General features: G+C 66.0%; 1 protein-coding gene across 3 annotated transcripts in view; it reads right to left on the bottom strand.

Moving 5' to 3' along the window:
* Positions 1-894: 894 nt before the first annotated feature.
* ATP2C2 (ATPase secretory pathway Ca2+ transporting 2) overlaps positions 895-18091 on the bottom strand; it is a 55058-nt gene continuing 37861 nt past the window's right edge. For 2 of the 3 annotated variants that reach the window (XM_051847332.2, XM_051847333.2), the window contains 16 exons: positions 16447-16571; positions 16263-16360; positions 15351-15452; positions 14464-14553; positions 11350-11451; positions 10669-10825; positions 9695-9865; positions 9319-9416; positions 9177-9227; positions 8209-8375; positions 7406-7474; positions 7211-7327; positions 6453-6600; positions 4974-5072; positions 4736-4877; positions 895-4041 (listed from right to left, as the gene is read on the bottom strand). In XM_051847332.2, the coding sequence (XP_051703292.2) occupies positions 3905-4041; positions 4736-4877; positions 4974-5072; positions 6453-6600; positions 7211-7327; positions 7406-7474; positions 8209-8375; positions 9177-9227; positions 9319-9416; positions 9695-9865; positions 10669-10825; positions 11350-11451; positions 14464-14553; positions 15351-15452; positions 16263-16360; positions 16447-16571 (1873 nt within the window). In that variant the 3' untranslated portion in view covers positions 895-3904. Of the gene's footprint in view, positions 4042-4735; positions 4878-4973; positions 5073-6452; positions 6601-7210; positions 7328-7405; positions 7475-8208; positions 8376-9176; positions 9228-9318; positions 9417-9694; positions 9866-10668; positions 10826-11349; positions 11452-14463; positions 14554-15350; positions 15453-16262; positions 16361-16446; positions 16572-18091 lie in introns of those variants that run through there. The other variant, XR_007920058.2, reaches the window with a different exon arrangement.

Below are 18091 nucleotides of genomic sequence, written 5' to 3'. Positions count from 1 at the left end.
AATTTTTACTTGAAAGGCAGAGAGACGGAGAAGTCCCATTTGCTGTTCCTCTCCCCAGCGGCCTGCAACGGCCAGGGCTGGGCGGGGCTGGAGCCGGGAGCCGGGAGCCGGGAGCGTGGTCGGGGGGAGCGTGGTCGGGGGGCACGTGCTGGCGCTTGCTTTGGGGTGGTGCGTGTGGGTTCGCTGTGCTAAGTGCCTGCTCGTCTCTATGCCAGAGGGAGTCTGCGCCGGGCTAGACGCAGAAATTCCTGCAGATCGCGCTGGGTGTTTTTAGCACCTGCATTTTCCTTCCTCGGAGTCATATGAGGAACAGGAAGTGCGGTTTCTAAGCGCTGGGCTCTGCGCTCTGACTGCCGTCCTGGCGCAGCGGGATTCGGTCACCTCCGCCCGCGCGGCATTGTTGGAGCCAGGGACGGTCTGCAGCCTCTGCTTTTGTCCGAGTTTGTAAATCGTGCTTCGGTTTCATTTTTCTGGCCTCAAATATGAACACTGGGCCTTCCCTTGTTGCACGTCCCAGGAGAGACGAGCGGAAGGCCTGGAATTCACTAGAACGCACTGGGACTTCGGGGCGTGGAGGGCAAGGGCCGAAGCGTCTGCCTTGCCTGTTGAGTCTGTTTCTCCGGACCGTGTCCAGCTTCGTCCTCTGTGCGCCTGGGCGGGATCGGTGCGGCTGCTTCACGTCTTCTGAGGGTCCGCCCCCGGATCGGGTTGCCCGGCATGGTCTTAGATGTGTTCTTCTAACGCCGGAGTTGGTTGTTAAATAGAGGAGGGTGGAGGCACACGGTTAGTGACAGCTCCTCTCTGAGCGCCGCTGTGCCTCGCCGGCAGCGCACCGATTGTCCAATTCCTGGCGACTCGGGGCGCTTGGTAGTGGCAGGAGCCTGCTCCCCCGGGGCTGGTGTTCTGCCTGCCCTGCCTGAGCCGTGCCTCCCAGGGAGCCTGCCGAGGATTCGCCTGCAGTTCGTGCTTGCGTTTCGGACGCTGCGCTGGGACACAGCCGGGCTGTGACTGGTCCCCGTTCCGTTCCCTTCTCCGTCTCCCTGAAGCCTGCCTGGCCTCGGGCTCCATCTCGTCAGCGTGGGCAGCGTTGCTGGTGTGTTGCTGGCACTGCCCACTGACCTGTCAGCCCCGCAGAACCCCTGGAGTGCATGGTGCCGAGGCTGGGGAGGGCGCCGACCCAGCACCGGGACTGAGTGCGGGAGCCCCACGGCGCAGCCCAGAGTCCAGGAGGAAGTGCAGGGACGTGGTGGTCTGGGTACTGACCCCCATGGGCAGCACTCAGGATGGTCCCATCACTTCCCAGATGCGGCCCGGGTCACCCCTCCATCTGCACACCCTCCTGACCCCGGCTCCCGCAGAGTGGCGGTGGACAGCACGGCGTGCCACCTCTCAGGGCCGCCTCTCGTCACTCCGTGTCACCCGCTCTGTTGTATGGGGCTGACTGGCAGCCTCTGCGTTCATTTAGTTATCTGAAAGGCAGAGTTAGAGGGCTCTTTAATCCTCTTGTTAGGCCACACGAGACGCTGGCACTGCGGGTGGTGGCTTCACCCTCTGCGCCACAGGGCCAGCCCTCACGTGGCTGTCTAATCCATTCGTCCACCTGAGGACGTCGGGCTGTTGCTAGCAGTTAGCTCTCACCCGTGGAAGACGTTATCAGAGATTCATGGGAAATACGCATCATTAAAAACACATGCGACTTCCAAATTTTTTTGCATCAAAATAAACTTTTTATTTTAAAATTATTTATCTACGTGAGAGGCAGAGAGAAAGAGAGAGCGAGCGAGCGAGCGAGCGAGCTCCCAGGTACTGTTCTATGCCCCAGAAGCCCGGGGCTGGGGACTCGGTCCATGGACGGGAATCCAGTACCTGAGTGACTGCTGCTGCCTCCCGCGTCTGTGTTGGTGGGAAGCCGGGGGCAGGGGCTGGCCCCTGACCCAGGGGGTGCGGGCATCTGAGCTGCTTGTCCCAGCGCCGCCTCTGAATCCCACGTGCCCAGTGCGTGCCGGCTCCCGCCAGTGGCCCTGCCCTGGTGCTATCGTCGGCGTATCTTCCGCAGCCGTGCCGACGGGGGAGAGGCAGCTCACTGCGGCTGCGGGTGGCGCCTTTCCCTCCGGGCTGATGGCCAGACTGTTGGCCTGCGCCTGCCATCTGTCTGCACGTCCCTCTGGGTGGAGGCAGTCCAAGGCTGCGGCTCATTTCTGAACAACCTCTCGAAGTCAGAAATGCGGGGCTCAGTCTCTTGATTTTGAGGCAGTTCGGGTCAGCAGTTCCTCTGGTGGGCGCCGCTTCCGGAGTCCCATGGACTCTCTGGGTTTGCTTCTGTTGTGTGCCACAGCCTGTGCCGGATTAATTTTTGCAGACGTGAGGTTTGGCTCGGGGCATTCTGGTTTCTGCGGGTGTCCTCTTGCTTCCGCTCTGTTGGCTGAGCATCTGTCTTTGCCTGAGTCACTTCTGGGTGTTTGTCGGCCGTCTGCGGGCGTGTGCGGGAGCCTCTGCTGGACTCCGTCCTCTGCCACGGCTCCTCGTGTTGCCTGCGCCCCCGTCACCCTGCTTGTGAGAACGCTGTGACGCTGGGTTCCATTCCTCCGGGCACGACTGTTCGAGCTATCTCGGTTTCTCCGTGCAACCAGCCGCGTTTCAGAACAAGCTCATCCGAGGCTGCACAGAGCTGTGCGGGACGTTGATGCTGGCTGTGTCCCGCCCGTGGGCCAGCGCGGGGAGGTCACGTCCTCCAGTTCCTGACCCCGGCTGCCCTCTGTCTTCCAGGTTTCAAACCAGCAGCGGGTGGTTTTCAGCCCACGAACCCTGCATGGTTTCTACCTCCGTGTTTGAATATTTTTTGGTTCTTAGGAGATGGCTCCAGTTTTCCACCTGACCGTGGGAGTTCCTTGCGGGGTGGGGAAGTGCTGCCGTGGCCTGTCACCCGTGGGCTCCGTGGCCGTCTGCCCTCGCCTGTTCTGTTCCGCTGGAGGAGCTGTGGGACTCGCTGTGGAGGCAGGCGCGTCCGCTGCCGAATGGCTCTACTGAGGGCACCCCGGCCGACGCGGAACGGGGGTCTCGGGTGGGGGCCGCCTCCAGCAGGGAGGGCAGGAGTCTCTCAGGCAGAGGCCGCAGCTGTGCCTCCCGGGCCTGCGGCGGGAGGGAGGCGGGTTCCCCAGCGCCTTCCCTGCAGCCCATGGTTTCCCTTCTCCAGACAGCGAGCGGCGCCCGGTCCCAGCCCCGGCTGGCTTCCCCGCGTGACCAGGGCCAGATCCGACACTCAGGGTTTCATACTGACGGTCACCAGGGGTCCCGGGCCGGGGGCTGTTTTTGTCCAGCTTGGTCTGAACGCATCCCCTCCCCTTGGTTCTTGGCTCAGACGTTTGTAGGAAGGCTGGGTGGGGCTGCCTGCCTTGGGCGACCCCCTTTCCGGCCTCGGCTTGGCAGGGCCACAGTGCACCTGGTGGGTGTGGTTTTCCGAGAACCAGCTGTGCAAGGCAGGTGGGTGTTGTGATGGCGGCTGCCCTGGGGGCGGGGAAGGGGACAGTGTCTCCCGTCATTCCGAGCAGGTCCTTCCTCTCTCCTGGCTTTTCCTGGACTGAGCCCCGCCCCAGGTGACGATGTTCCGGCTCCTCTCTCGCTCTTGATGGGTTTCCATCTGCCTCTGTTTCTGGGTTGATCGATTGCTTCTGGCTTTTCCTCTGGGTGGAACGGTTCAGACGTGCCCCGCGGGGTCTTCCTGTCAGGGCAGCCCCGTTCCACCATGGGACGTGGTGGCCGCTTCCTGCCTGGGCACGAGTGGGCAGTGTACGCGAGAGGGGGGTGGACGCAGTTCTCAGAACTCCCAGTGACTTAACAAGCGGCGCAGCGTGGGAGGGCGGCTCTGCCCCCGGTCGGTCCCGGAGCCGGCAGGGGGCGTGACGAGCTAGGGGCCCGGCTGCGGGCTGCCGTCCTCGGTGTCCCTGGGGCCCTTCCTGGCCGCCGAGAAGTACCTTTCACACAGTTTGAGGAGCTCCGAGACAATGAACACGGACGAGGCCAAGCCCGCTAAAAGCAGCAGATCTGCCGGAAGGGGGGCAGAGAGGCGGGTCAGCGCGCCACGCCCCCCCCCCCCCCCCGGGCCAGCCTGCAGCGCCCTGGAGCCCACATGCACCGTGACGCTCGTTTCCCTCCGCCTTGTCCCAAGGAAGCCACAGGCGGCGGGGCACGGGGCTCCCGGGAGCGGAGGACCAGCCCTGCTGCCTCCCCCGGCGGGGCAGAGGGCCGTCCAGCCGGGAGCCCACGGCTTCAGAAGCAAACTCGGGTAGCTCAGGGCCCGCGCTGGCCGCAGAGGGGAGCTGTGCCCCCGCTGAGCGCCTGTCTCCGGGGGTCGTCCCAGGGCCCAGCACCGTGCACCCCACCCTCCACGGCTTCAGGCTCCCAGCCCTGCCTGGCCAGTGCCCCGGGTTCATTCCTGGGGTCCGCCCTGTCCCTCCCGTGGCGGCATCACTGCTCCCTGGACGGGTCCATCAAGCTCAGGCGCTTGAGACTTGGGAAGCTGCCGCCTGCCCGCCCGCCCGATGGGGGCACCGCTGAACGCAGGGCTGGTGGGAGCTATTCACCAGTGTCCACCTCGGCGCACAGAGAGCTGACCGTGCCTGCTCTGGCCAGGAGGGCAAGCGCACTGTGTCTGCAGCCTCAGAGCTCCCTGACCAGGAGCAGGGTTGGGGCTCGCCCTGAGCTCCCCGCGGGTCAGACTCTGCCCCCCTCTGCTCACCGAGCGCCCCCAGGTTCTCGGTCTGGAAGACCCGCTGCAGCGGCGGGACGTAGATGACGGCCAGCTGCCCCAGGGTGGAGCCGAGCACCGAGTAGAGGAACATGCGGTTCCGGAGGAAGCCGAGCTCAAGGACCAGCTTGGTCTGCGGGGAGGAGAAGCGGGGGGTGGGGTGGGGGCTGCCGCCAGTCTGTGTCTGACGCAGCGCGCGGGGTGGGCCAGGCCGGGGCAGCCGTCTCACCTGGGAGCGGCAAGTCAAGGCGTTGAAGAGGTCGAAGAACACGAAGCAGGTGAAAGTCATGGTCGTGGTGCGGGGGGTGCTGGCTCCGTCCGCAGGGACCTGCAACACAGCGCACGGCCAGGTGAGGGCGCACCGCAGCTGCCCCTACCTGCAGTTCCTGGTCAGCCTGCAGGGGCAGCTGTGGTATGGGCTCCCCCCCCCAACGGGCCAGACGAGGGGCCGAGAGGAACTGATGTTAAAAGCTTCCTTCCAGGGCCAGGGCTGTGGCATAAGCAGGTAAAGCTGCCGCCTTCAGTGCCGGCATCCCAGAGGGGCACTGGTTCAGGTCCCAGCTGGGCACTGGTTCAGGTCCCAGCTGCTCCCCTTCTGATCCAGCTCCCTGCTAATGCGCTGGGGACAGCAGCAGCAAATGCCCCCAGTGCTTGGGCGCCTGCACCCACGTGGGAGACCCAGATGCAGCTCCTGGCTCCTGCCTGGCCCAGCCTGGCTGTTGTGACCATCAGGGAGTCGTTCAGTGGATGGAAGCCCTCTCCAATTGTGGTTTTCAAATAAATAAATACTTTTTTTTTTAAAAGGCTTCCTTCCGGGTGAGTGTGCGGCACAGTGGCTGCTGCCGCTGTCGACCCCTGTGTCCCCTGTCCAATGTCTGGGTTCCGGGCCTGGCTCCACGTGCAGCTTCCTGCTCAGGCCGCCCCGGAGAGGAAGCGGGCACTGCAGGACTGGTCCCTGCCGCCCGTGGGGGAGCCCTGCGTGGAAGTCCCGGTTCTGGCTTCTGCCTGGGGTTCTCCAGATGGAAGAAGGCTCTCGGCGCTCTCCCTCTCGCAGCCTTCAAAGCACACAGGCCAGCTGGAAGTGCTCCCTGGCCATGTGCTGCTTGGCTGTCCCCCGAGGCCCCGGCGCCTGGGACAAGGCAGCCCCAGCGCTGTGGGCGCACAGTCCAGGAGAGGCCCCTCCTCCGGCAGAAAGCAGCCCCTGGGAGGTGACCTGGTGCCACCTCCTGCAGGGAAGATGGAGGCTGGGGCAGCGGCCGTGGCTTTGGTGGGCACACAGAGAGCAGCCCCGGCGGGGTTGCTGCCGCAGAGGCAGGGGCGAGGGGCTCACAGGGAGGGGTCTGGGCTGTTGTCCCCCACATTGAGCCCAGCTGCAGGGCCCAAGTGCCCCACGTGTGGGCTCACGCAGTCTGACTCGGGACAGGGGAGGGGCCTAAGCAGCTGCACTTCTCACAAGCTGGTGGGCGACCACGGGGGACAGCAGGGTGGGTGAGGCTGGTCTGCGGCTGAGTACACAGACTGGGCCAAGCGGGGCATTGGCCCCGAGGGAGCGTCTCTGCTGGCGCTGGGGGGGGCAGGTGCCTCCTTTCCCAGCTCCCCGCAGGGTCAGCCCCGGGGGTGGGCAGGGACACCCTGGCCCCGGCATCTGCTGCTGCACCCCCTCTGCCCGTGGAGCCCGGACACCGTTCCCCGAGTGCCCGGCGTTCACCTCCTTCCAGAAGACGAAGAGAGTCCCGCTGATGATGACGGCGGCCGACAGCAGGATCCGCAGGAGCAGGGCGCGGCCCAGGATGGTGTCCTGCACGCGGCGTGGAGGCTGCCTGAGCGCGTCCTTGTCCACGGGCTCCACCCCCAGGCTGCTCAGACCAAGGCGGGTGGTGGGAGAGGCCACCCCTGCGGCTGCCACCCTGGGTCCTCCTCAGGCACCTGCCACAGGGGGGCCCTGGCTGGGGCTGGCCTCACCCTGGTGGCCCAGAGAATCAGGACTGGGCTCTGCCCGCCCCTGTGCACGGTACAGCCGAGACCCCTCCCACAGGTGCCTGTAAGAGGGGGTGACATGTGCTCCCTGGGCAGCCCCACTGCACACGCCGCACACTGAGCTCAGCGCGTGCCTCCCTCGGTCTCGCTGCTGCCCCTGAAGCCCATGCTTGGTCCTGCACCCCTGGGCTCGCCTGAAGCCCCCTGCTGTGACATCCACGCAGCCTGGTCCCCTGTAGGACCATCCTAGGAGCCAGGGGACAGCAGAGAACAAACCAGTGCCTAACTCTGTGCAGCCGAGGGCAGACTAAGGGTTAGGATCAGTTTCCCTCCAGAGAAACAAAGCAGGGGCGTGAGCAGGCTGCTCTGGGGGTGATCAGGGAGGACTTCTCGGAAGCAGAGACCTGAGTACAGAGCAGGAATGAGCCTTGCCGGAGCCCAGGGTGCTGGCCCCCCTTCACTGCCCCTGGGGACCTGGGTGGGCCTCACCTCTGGGCCGGCGGCCCGTCCATGATGATGTTGACCCACAGGATCTGCATGGCGTTGAGGGGGCTGGGCAGGTTGAAGACCGTGGACAGGGTGATGAGGCTGAGGGCGGAGATGCTCCTGCCGGGCGGACACGGGGACCGGTCAGCGCCGCCGGCCGGCCGGGGCCCGGGGACAGCAGGCGCGTGGTGGACTCACGTGCTCAGCTGGAACCGCACGAAGTTCTTGACGTTGTGGAAGATGCCCTTGCCTTCTTCCACCGCGTTCCTGCGCGAGAGGGGACACGCGGGCTGGGCCTGGACGCCCCTGCTGTCCCCACGCTGTCGGCGGCTGGGGCCGGGCCCTGGTCCTGCCTGCGACCGGACCCTGGCCGCCACTCCTGTGAGCTCAGAACAGCCCCGTGGCCAGCAGCGGGCAGCGCAGCGGGGCTGAGAAACCTCGCCTGCCGGGGTCTCCAGGATTTCTGCAGATCCCCCTCCCCAGTTAGCATCCCTGCCCTGGGGGCCCCGTGCAGAACCTTCTCGGCCCTGCCCCCTGCTTGCACTAAAAATGCGTCAAAAACCCCTGTGGTGGGACGGAGGCAGCAGGCAGGTTAAGCCCCTCCTGGTGATGCGGGCGTCTGTATCGGCGCCGGTTCGAGTCCCCGCTGCTCCGCCTCCTGTCCAGCTCCCTGCTAGTGCACCTGGGAGGCAGCGCTCAAGCGCTTGGGCCGCTGCACCCACACTGAGAGCTGGGGGGGGGGGGTCCTGCATTCAGCCTGGCCGCGGCGGCCGACTGAGAAGTGACCCAGGGGACGGAAGCGCTCGCTCTCTCCTCCTCCCCGTTTCCTCCTTCATATAAATGAAACTAAAGGTCCCACCGCGGAGCGGCAAGCGCCTGTCAAGAGCGGCTCGTCCTGGGGTGGGACGGCCCTGTCCTGAGACGCGTCTCGGCCTGCAGCTGGCCGGGGACGACGCGGGACTGTCCCGGCAGGAGCCCGCGTGGCCCGCGGGGGCACTCACAGGATGGCCGAGAAGTCGTCGTCCACCAGGACCATGCTGGCGGCCTCCTTGCTCACGTCTGTCCCCGTCCTCCCCATGGCGATCCCGATGTCGGCCGACTTCAGGGCCACCGCGTCGTTCACGCCGTCGCCCGTCATGGCCACGACGGCCCCTGACTCCTGCAGGGCCTGTGCGGGGAGAGGCGGAGTGGCCGAGCGTGGAGGACTCCATCCAGAGGACGCCAGACTCAGCCAGCCCCGGCAGAACCCCAGCTCCAGCCGCACGAGCGGGACCGGCAACCCCTCGAGCCCTCCCCTCAGTCTCCTCATCTGAGAAGTGGGAGAGCAGTGCCTACGGTACTGGGCCACTGAGGCCCTGAGCACAGGAGCGGCCAAGTGGTGGCCGCTGCCCTCTGTGAGCGTCCCGGAACAGGGCAGTGCCCAACAAACACCAACAGTTTACAAAAGGTAGTGTGCGTAGATGCCGACTCTGGCACAGCCAGCACGTGGGCACACACCCCCACAGGGGCTCTTGGCCCCAGCCGTGTACCAGGTGCCATGCAAGCCTGGGGTCCTCCCTCCAGCCTTGTGGGTGAGCGGCTGTCATTAGGAGGACCCCCATTTCACAGATGGGGAAGCTGAGGCAGGGAGTTCAATAACAACACTGGGAGCACTCGGCTGGCGGCTCGGCTGCTGTGTGCCATTCTCCGTTCCTGTCCCTCGTTTTCAATGGGCAGGGGCCGCAGTCACAGTCTCCCCCTCTTCACAGGGCCCCGGTCGCCTTACCGGCACCCCCCACAGCTACAGAAGGCCGTGGCCAATGTTCCGGCCAGCGGGGTGTGATCCAAGAGGCCCGTGCAGCTCCCGCCCCGCCCTGCTCAGCCTCCTGCCAACGTGGTGGAAGGGGACCCTGGGAGCCACGCCCGTGACCTAGACCAGGATGGAGCTGCCGGCCACGGCGTCCAGGGCGCGCCTGCCTCCCCCACGCACCTTGATGATCTTGAGTTTGTGCTTCGGGCCGGTCCTGAAGAACACAGACACCTGGACACAGGGACACAGGAGGGGCAGGGTCAGAGGGTCGGCGCCGGAGCCCCCGCCCCGCCCCACCCCAGCCCCGCCCCGGGAGCCGCACCTGCCGGATGCGCTCGGCCAGCTCGCCCAGCTCCGTGCCAGCCACCTCCTCACCGGACATGGCTTGTGGCTTCTCACCGCACAGCCCGATGTTCCTGCCTTTGGGGAGAAGCAGGTCTGAGGCCACCCCTGGGTGGAGATGGTGGTCCCCAGGCCTGCCCCACCCACCCCGCCACGTGCCAGCATCACCCCTGACACTGGCTGCAGAGAACACCGCCCCTGTGGGGAACAAAGCCCCCCAGGAGGTGGGATGCGGTCTGGGTTTGAATCTCAGAATCCTGTGTCAGCGCTCCGGGCCCGGCTCACCCGGCCCCGAAGGCTGTAGCAGCTCCCTGGTGTGTGTGTGTTGGGCTCAGCCCTGCCCACACCCTGCCTACCTACTGCCAGGGCTGTCTCCAGTGCGTCCCCCGTGATCATGGTCACCGCCACGCCCGAGGCGGACAGCGCCTGCACCGCCTCCTTCACGCCGGCTCTCGGGGGGTCGATGATGCCCACGAGACCCAGGAACGTCAGAGCCCCCAGCTCGGGCCCAGAGGCCAGGGCCAGCACTGCGGAGAGACCGGGACCCAAGCAGGGGTCAGTGGGCCAGCTGGGGGGAGCCCATGTCCTCCTGGGCGCCACCTTCCTGGGCCACCAGGGGTCGTGGAGATCCCTCCTGCGGGCTGCTGAGCAGGGGAGAACCCAGCACCGCCCACTCCGGGTACGGGAGCCGGGCCCCACGGGCAGGGCAGCCGAGAGAGACTGCGGACAGCGCCTACTACTGCCAGGGCTCGCTCATGGCGCCACCTCTCACAGACGTGCGCCCGCCGCTTGGAGCCTGAAGAAATCGCCCAGGACAGCGAGGTGGCTGAGAGGACTCCGGCTGCGGTTCCGACCTTGACCCTGACTTTGCCTCTGTGGCACACAGCGGCCATCGGGCCTGCCCAAGGGGCTTGAGGCTAGCAGAGACCTGGCGCTGCACTGACCGATTCAGGGCCCCTGCCTCGGGGAGACCCCACCCTGGGGAAGGGACCACTGCCCTGCCCAGCCTGCGGCAGGCTGGCCGATCTGGAAGCCCAGTGGCTGCGTCTCCCCTGGAGGTGTGAGTGTCACCGCGGTGCCAATGGGGGGACGATGACACCCTGGGAAGCGTGGGTCCAGGAGTGGCATCGTCTTCCTTGGTTTCTGGGGACTTGGGGGTCCCCTGGTGGGGCAGGGGGAGGTGAGGGGACGAACAGGTGTTGCGGAGCACTCGTGTGTGCGTGCGTAGGGGGAGGGGCTGTCTGACCCCCGGCTCCCAAGCTTGCTCTGCTCTGCCTGAGCACCCCCCCTCCCACCCCGTGGGCTGCCCACTGCCCGCGGCCGCACTGACCGCGCAGGCCCAGCGACGCCATCTTCGTCTCCTCCTGCAGGAAGAAGGCCCGCTGCTGCGGCGTCAGGGGCAGGGCGATGCCCCCGTGGTTGTAGCCGGCGCAGGAGCCCAGCACCTCCTCCAAGGCCCCCTTCATGAAGTACACGTCGTCCTGGTCCTAGGAGGCACGGGGGCAGGGGCTCGCGGCTGCCGACGGCCGCTCCCGACGACGCGAGACCACAGCCGGCCAGGGCAGGGAGAGGACACAGCAGCCGGCAGTCACTGCCCAACGCACACGTGTGTCTGTGCCCGCACACATGGGCTCAGGGTTCACACCACTTGCGGGCGCCTGTCGGCAGGGAGGAGCCTGCCCCAATGCGACTGGTAACTGAGCCAATAGGACAAGGACGGAACTTAGCATGGGCGGCACAGGAAGCGCCCCCAGGTCAGCTCGGGCTGGGGCAGGTCGATGGTGGGGACAAGAGCCACCCAGCCGAATGGTCGGCCACACCTGGGCCCACAGCGCAGGCACCAGGAACCCAGGTGGCCGGGTCGCACCCTTTTCTGACTCTGTGGGTCTGGTTCCAGGGACCCCAACTTGAGAACCGCCCAGAACAGGTCCAGCTGGGTCAAAGACCTCATGGCCGCCATCTGTGGTTTTGGGGTGGGGGGTCCCGTGCCCTGGGGGTGGGGCAGGCTCACCCCGCTCTTGGCGCTGCACCTCACCGCCATCCACTTCTGCTCGGAGCTGAACGGGATCTCCTGCTTCCTCACGTACGCGTCTCTGCTGTCGCCCAGGTCCATCTGGGTCAGGAAACGGGCGCTCGTGAGCCACTGGAAGCCACTCTCCGTCTGTGGCCACGCACGTCTCCCACGGCGGACACCGTCTCCAGTGGCCGGGAAACCCAAGCACTCGGCTCACTGGAGCAGAAGGCCGTCCGTTTTTCAATGCCCCGCCCAGAAAGAGCAAGGGGCGGAGTGACGACCTCTGCTATGGCTGCGACCTGACAGTCGCGTGGTGGCACACAGCGGTGCGCTGTCTGCAGGGGGAGACGGCAGGTGTCTACAGAAACCCCGGGGCAGCAAGGGGCTCCTGCTGGCCACAGCCCGGGCACCTGGCCAGGCCCGGCCTCTGCTCCTTCTCAGCTCCTGGGCCACCTGCCCAGCAGCTCAGACCTTCCATTTCCGCGACTGTCGCCGGCCGGAACCCAGCCCACGGCCTCCAGGGAGCGAGAAACCATTCCTATACAGACGAGGGTGCCCAGGAAGACTCAGTGAGGAGGCTGGGTGCAGGTGTCGGGTGAGGGTGCTGGGTGCAGGTGCTGGGCACAGCAGCTGATGCTTGTACCCCACAAGAGCACCTGGTTCAAGTCCCAGCTCCACCTCCGATGCAGCTTCCTGCGAACGCACGCCCTAAGAGGCGGCAGGTGACGGCTCAAGTATGTGGGGCCCTGGATTGAGTTCCCGGCTCACGGCCTCAACCTGGCCTGGGCTGGGCTGCTGCAGGCATTCGGGAAGTAAACGAGTGGATGGGAGATCTCTGTCTCTCTGCCTTCCAAATAAATTCTTTAGTGCAAAAATGGTTTGAAATCCGTGCAGTGTTTTCATACTATGAATTTTCCATGAACTTTGAGAACTTTGCATGTCAAGAACAAGTCTATACACACACACACACACCCACACAGAAAATGTACCTGTGCTATGCACACAGCATGCACGCACACAGAATGTATCTGGAATGCACACGCACACACACACATGTACCTGTGCTATGCACACAGCACGCACACAGCATGCACCTTGCCACGAGAGGTTCCCAGGGGCGGGTAGGACAACACGTCCAGCAGAGCCCTGCAGGGGTGCCGGGAGCTGAGCTGTGCCCCCACGTAGACATTTGCATGCTGAAGTCCCAACCCCAGCCCTGGTCTTCACAGAGGTCATGGGGTCACCCTGGGGTCACGATGGGGTCGCCAGGGGCCCTAACATAATGCCTAGGCATCGGAAGGGGGAGACATCACATGGAGACTGAGCCTGGCCCTGCAGCAGGAGGTGGGGATTGGGGCCACACCCCTGAGAACCAGGAGTGGACAGGAGCTTGGCCCCGCCCACGCCTGGACGGTGACTCTGGCCACAGCACCTTGGTTCATTGAGTGCTGTCACCCCAAAGCCCCCGTGTGTGGCATGCCGGCTCAGCCACCCTGGGGCAGCAGCATGGGGGGCAGAGGTGGGACAGGCTGAGCCCTGGCCCTGCCATGGAGGATGGGCGAGAAGCAGACACCGCAGTGCCCGTCGGTCACGGCGGCCATCACCGATCTGATCCCAACAGGTACAGCCCAGCACCCTCAGGAGGGACACCCGGGACGCACACAGCACACAGGGCTCGGGGCTCCGAGTGTGCTCTCAGGCCGTGTGCTGATCGAGGCAGGGCAGCGATCCTGCCCCACGCGCAGGGCCAGCAGTGCCCCACGGGCGTGGGCGGGCACTGAGTGGGCTCGCCCGGGGCGCTCACACAGGGGCTGCCGGCTCCACTCACACTGCCCCAGGTCCAGGCAGCAGAGGCAAAGGAAGCCGCCCTAAGGACTGCTCCTGTGTCCTCGCACTGGGGCACCCGCCCTGTGTGCCCTGTGGGGACTTGGGAGGGGGCGACCCCACTGTCCCCGCCCACCCACCCGGCACCTGCTTCTGGGAGGCGGGGCTGAAGGAGGCAGGGTCTGGTGAGGGCCCCAGGACGGCAGAGTGGCAGAGCAAGCAGAGGTGACGCACGAGGTAGACGCTGGGGTCTGGGGGCGGGGGGTGGGCTGACGGGCAGGGGCTGTGTCCAATGGGCTGAGGTCACAGTGACACACCGTGCCTGAGACCTGCTGTTCCACGTGGTGCCCACAGGTAGCCAGACGGCGCAGTGCACACGAGCCTGGCTCACGCTCACGTGTTACATACACCCACACACACACACACACACAGGGGTTCCAGGCAGGGTGACAACCTATGTGTGGCCTGGCTGGTGGCGATGGCTCCACCTGAGGGTCCCCAGGACTGCCCAGAGGTGAACGCCAGCTGCGTGCAGCTGTGTGGCATCCAGGCCTCAATCAAGGGCTTGATTCAAACAGGGGCAGGGGACAGTGAAGTGAAGGTGAAGGGAGCTGGAGGTGGCCGGGCAGAGGACACAGGGCTCACAGCACAGCGGGAGGCGGGCCCTGGGCTGGCCAGCGCTCAGGTAACTCAGCACGAGCACCCGAGCCGGGCTTCGGTCGACCTTGAGAATGGGCAGGGGTAGGAGCTGTGCCAGAGACAAGTCACCGGGCAGCGGGGATGACAGGTGGGGCAGAGCCGGGCAGGGGGAGCTGAGCCGCCCCCCGCCCCAGCCCAGCATCCCAAAGCCCACAGGCCTGGCTGAAAGAGGGTCCGTGCCAGGCCGGCCATGGAAACAGGTGCAGTGTGGACAGGCACCGAGCTTCCTAAGGTGCCTCCCCGCCTCCTCTCTCCCCTTCTCCCCTGCGTTTCCCCGCCCCGGTGTCTGCCCACCCCTTCTTCCTGTAAGCGTAGCTGGCCCACCACGGGCGCCCACCTGCTGGTGCCAGCCCTGGGTGCAGGGCCACAGAGCTGGAAGGTGTCCGATGTGCCAAAGGAGGTAGGCCCTCGGGACAGGTGAGGACAGGTGCCCTCGTCTGTCTCCCCCACACCTGCCAGGGATTCTCTGGAACCCAGGTCCAGGGGGCAGAGCCCTGCAGAGAACAGCACCCAGGGTGCCCTCCTCCGGGCTCAGCTGGGAGCTTCCGGCCTACTCCCCACGCCCCGCACAGGCCCCGGCTCCCCTACCTTCACGGCCAGGGCCAGCAAGGCGCCCTCCGTGGGCTGCCCGAGGACACAGTTTTCCCTGATGATGGCATTGTTGGCGACACAGCCGGCCTGCAGGAGGGAAGTTCCAAGTGCGTGCAGTTAGCGCGGGGAGCTGGCAGCCCTCCGGGCGCGGGGAAGGTCAGATCTGCAGGCTGGGCCTGCTTGTCGAGCTGGGCCCGGGGACCGGGGACAGCCGTGGTGCCCGCGGGAAGCGGGGAGTTACTTCCCACTCGGGCTGCGGGCAGCTGCGCCGGGGTTCTGGGTGTGGGCGGGGGTCGCGGGGTCTCCACCTGGGACAGAGCCCCCCAGAGTCGGAGAGTAGTGCTGACTGCACTGTGTGACGAGTGTGCTAACCTCCCCTCCCAACCGCAGACTTCAAAAAGGGCGGTCTGGGGATGGAGTGCATCTCAACTAACCATCAACATTCAGAAAATGAAAAGCAGTGGCAGTGAGAGAACAGGGGCTCCCGGCTTCCTCCTACCCTGGCTGCGGGTACTCACACCCCTTCTCCCAGCCCCCACGTCTCCACCTACAGCACTGGGCAGGGTGCAGTGGCCCTGAGAGGCGGGGCCCAGCGGGGAGGGCCCTGGTGAGCTGCCAGGATGGGGTGGAGGGGGCGGAGCTCACACAAAAAGTGTCCATCACGGTCCCCCAGCTCCTGAGCAGGTGACTCGGCAGCACCCCCAGCAGGTGGTGACGAGGACAGAGGGCCCTGGCTCCCCTCCTACCCCCACCCTCCCACCTGTTTAGGGGCCATGAGCCAGCCCTGACACCCTAACTCTGGGGGTGGTCCAGGGGGACTGACTGCGTCTCCCTGCGACCCTGGCGGTAGCCCCATCTCCTCCCATGGTGCACTGCACGCTTACCTCCACCAGTCTTCCCACGGAGATGTTGGAAAATTCCTTGAGTACTTCATTGGTCGGTACTAGACAGACGGTCCCTTTGCCACTGTACCCAACACCGCTGACCTGCAGAGCACACGGGGGAAGCGGGGTCACCAGCAGCCAGCACCGTGTTTCCCGTGGGGCCCACAACCTCCGGCCTGGGGATGCGGCCCAAGGACACCCTCCGAGGATCAGAGGCGTCGCCCAGAGAGGGTTCCTCACTGGCCAGCAGGGGCCGCTGGTGAGCGGCAGCAAGGTCACTCAGCTGGACACCGCAGGTAGCACAGGCGGCCGTGAGCAGCACGGGGACCTGGCCTAGGAGAGCGCCGAGTCCCAGAGCAGGGTGGGGCCAGCGTTTGCTCACAGAGCCAGAAGGCAGGCAGACAGGTGCAGCCCCCGCGGGCGGTGACACTCAACCCCGCAGCAGCAGAGTGAAGCAGCCCCGGGCTATGTGTCCACACAGGGCGCCCACAAGATGCAGTTTCCACAAACAAGCACCGGCCTGCGGCCATCGTTTGTTGGCCCCTCACTCGGCAAAGTTTTGTGGGGAAAAAACCCAACCAGGACAGAAAACCACACTCAGGACTCACGGATGCAGAGGGAGGTCACGGTCAAGTCACCCCAGGAGCAGAGGGGGCGCTGTGAGCACTCCAACTGTGCCATGCGCTCAGCTCCAGCAGGTAACGGGGGTGGGGTGGGGGCAGAAGCCAGCGGGACCCTGTGCCCTGTGCAGGTAACAGCAGGGGGGAGGGGCAGAAGCCAGCGGGACCCTGTGCCCTGTGCAGGTAACGGGGGGGGGGGGGGGCAACCACCCAGCTAATTCCTCATCACCCAGCAAGCAGAGGCTCTGCAGGTGCCCCCAGGCTGACCCTCACAAACACGCTTGCTACTGGCCTTGGCGTGGAGCCCGTCGGAGGTGACCAGCTGGGTCACGGTCATCTCATTGGCTGTCAGGGTCCCCGTCTTGTCAGAGCAGATGACGCTGCAGCAACCTGGCGGGGGAGGGGGAGGGGGCCGTCACTGCTGACCCCCACTGCCGGCCCCGGACCCCCATCCAGCCCCCTCGGCAGGGCCCTACCCAAAGTCTCCACCACGGGCAGCTTCTTCACGATGACCCTCTGCTTGGCCATCCGCAGCACTCCCAGGACCAGGGTGACCGTCACGACGATGGGCAGACCCTCAGGAATGGCTGCCACGGCCAGGCTGGGGGAGGTCAGAGAGGCCTTGTGACCATGGACTCGGGGACGATGGGGTGAAGCACGTTGCTGCACCCCCAGAATCCCCCTCCCAGGCAGCACAGCCCACCTGCGGCTCACCTGCCTCCCTGGTGAGCACCCACCTGCGGTGCACCTGCCTCCCTGGTGAGCACCCACCTGCGGCTCACCTGCCTCCCTGGTGAGCACCCACCTGCGGTGCACCTGCCTCCCTGGTGAGCACCCACCTGCGGTGCACCTGCCTGCCCAGTCAGCACCCACCTGCCTCCCTGGTGAGCACCCGCCTGCGGCACACCTGCCTGCCCAGTCAGCACCCACCTGCCTCCCTGGTGAGCACCCGCCTGCGGTGCACCTGCCTCCCTGGTGAGCACCCGCCTGCGGTGTACCTGCCTCCCTGGTGAGCACCCACCTGCGGCACACCTGCCTCCCTGGTGAGCACCCGCCTGCGGTGCACCTGCCTCCCTGGTGAGCACCCGCCTGCGGCACACCTGCCTCCCCGGTCAACACCCACCTGGGGTGCACCTGCCTCCCCCTCCCTCCCCCCCCATCAGCACCCACCTGGGGTGCACCTGCCTGCCCCCCCATCAGCACCCACCTGGGGTGCACCTGCCTCCCCTGTCAGCACCCACCAGGGGTGCACCTTCCCCCCCCGCAGACCCTCCCCCAGGCATTCACATCCCAGTGGGAACCAGCGCCCGTGTTTTGCTGCTGGAAGTGGACTCTCCGTTGTTCCCATTTGTTAGACAAGGCCTGTGCCCCACGAAAGCAACTTCCAGAAAGAGGGACGTCAGCGGGAGGGGGGTCTCCAGCTCAGACGCTCCCGTGAGAAGCAGACGCAGATGCAAATGAGGGAGGGAGGGAACCGGCGCAGCTGCCCGTGGTCGCTCTGTCCTGGGCGACAGCCCTCCAGCTCCTCCTGTACCTCGGGACCCCCTCCCCACACACACACGTGACCAGGCCTGGAGAACACGTGACCCAGGCCGAGCCAGGGAGGTTCTCTCGAGGCTGGGAACTGGGGTGGAGGAATCCCACGAGGTGGGGTGAGCAGGGCCCTCCTGCCTCTCAGCTCCGGCTGAGACCTCGCCGTGGCTGAAGTGGTGTGGCGGGGCCCAGGGTCCGCTCTTCAGTGATCGGGGGTGGGGGTGCGAGCTGACCCCTGTGATGTCACAAGAGTGGCCGTGGTCCCTGTGATGACACAGAGTGGCCGTGACCCCATGACGTCACAGAGTGGCCGTGAGCTGACCTGCGGGGCTGGCAGCACCACTGTCCACCATGTGGGCGATCACTGGGCTGCACTCTGCTCGTCTCTGTGCCTCAACATCGCCTTTCAACGTTCTGGAAAGAAACCCCTGGCACCCAAACGTCCATCAGTGTGCGCACGGCTGAGCCACATGTGGCCACGCAGCCAGCGGCGCGTCACGTGGCCGTGGAAAGGACGGAAGTGTGGACACCCGCCACGGCACGGAGGAGCCTTGGAGACATGATGCCGAGTGAGACAAAGCAGGGGCC

The sequence above is a fragment of the Oryctolagus cuniculus genome, chromosome 18 (assembly GCF_964237555.1).
Source record: "Oryctolagus cuniculus chromosome 18, mOryCun1.1, whole genome shotgun sequence".
Lineage (NCBI taxonomy): Eukaryota > Metazoa > Chordata > Mammalia > Lagomorpha > Leporidae > Oryctolagus > Oryctolagus cuniculus.
Note: the sequence above shows the minus strand (reverse complement) of the source record. Positions and strands in the feature narration are given on the sequence as shown.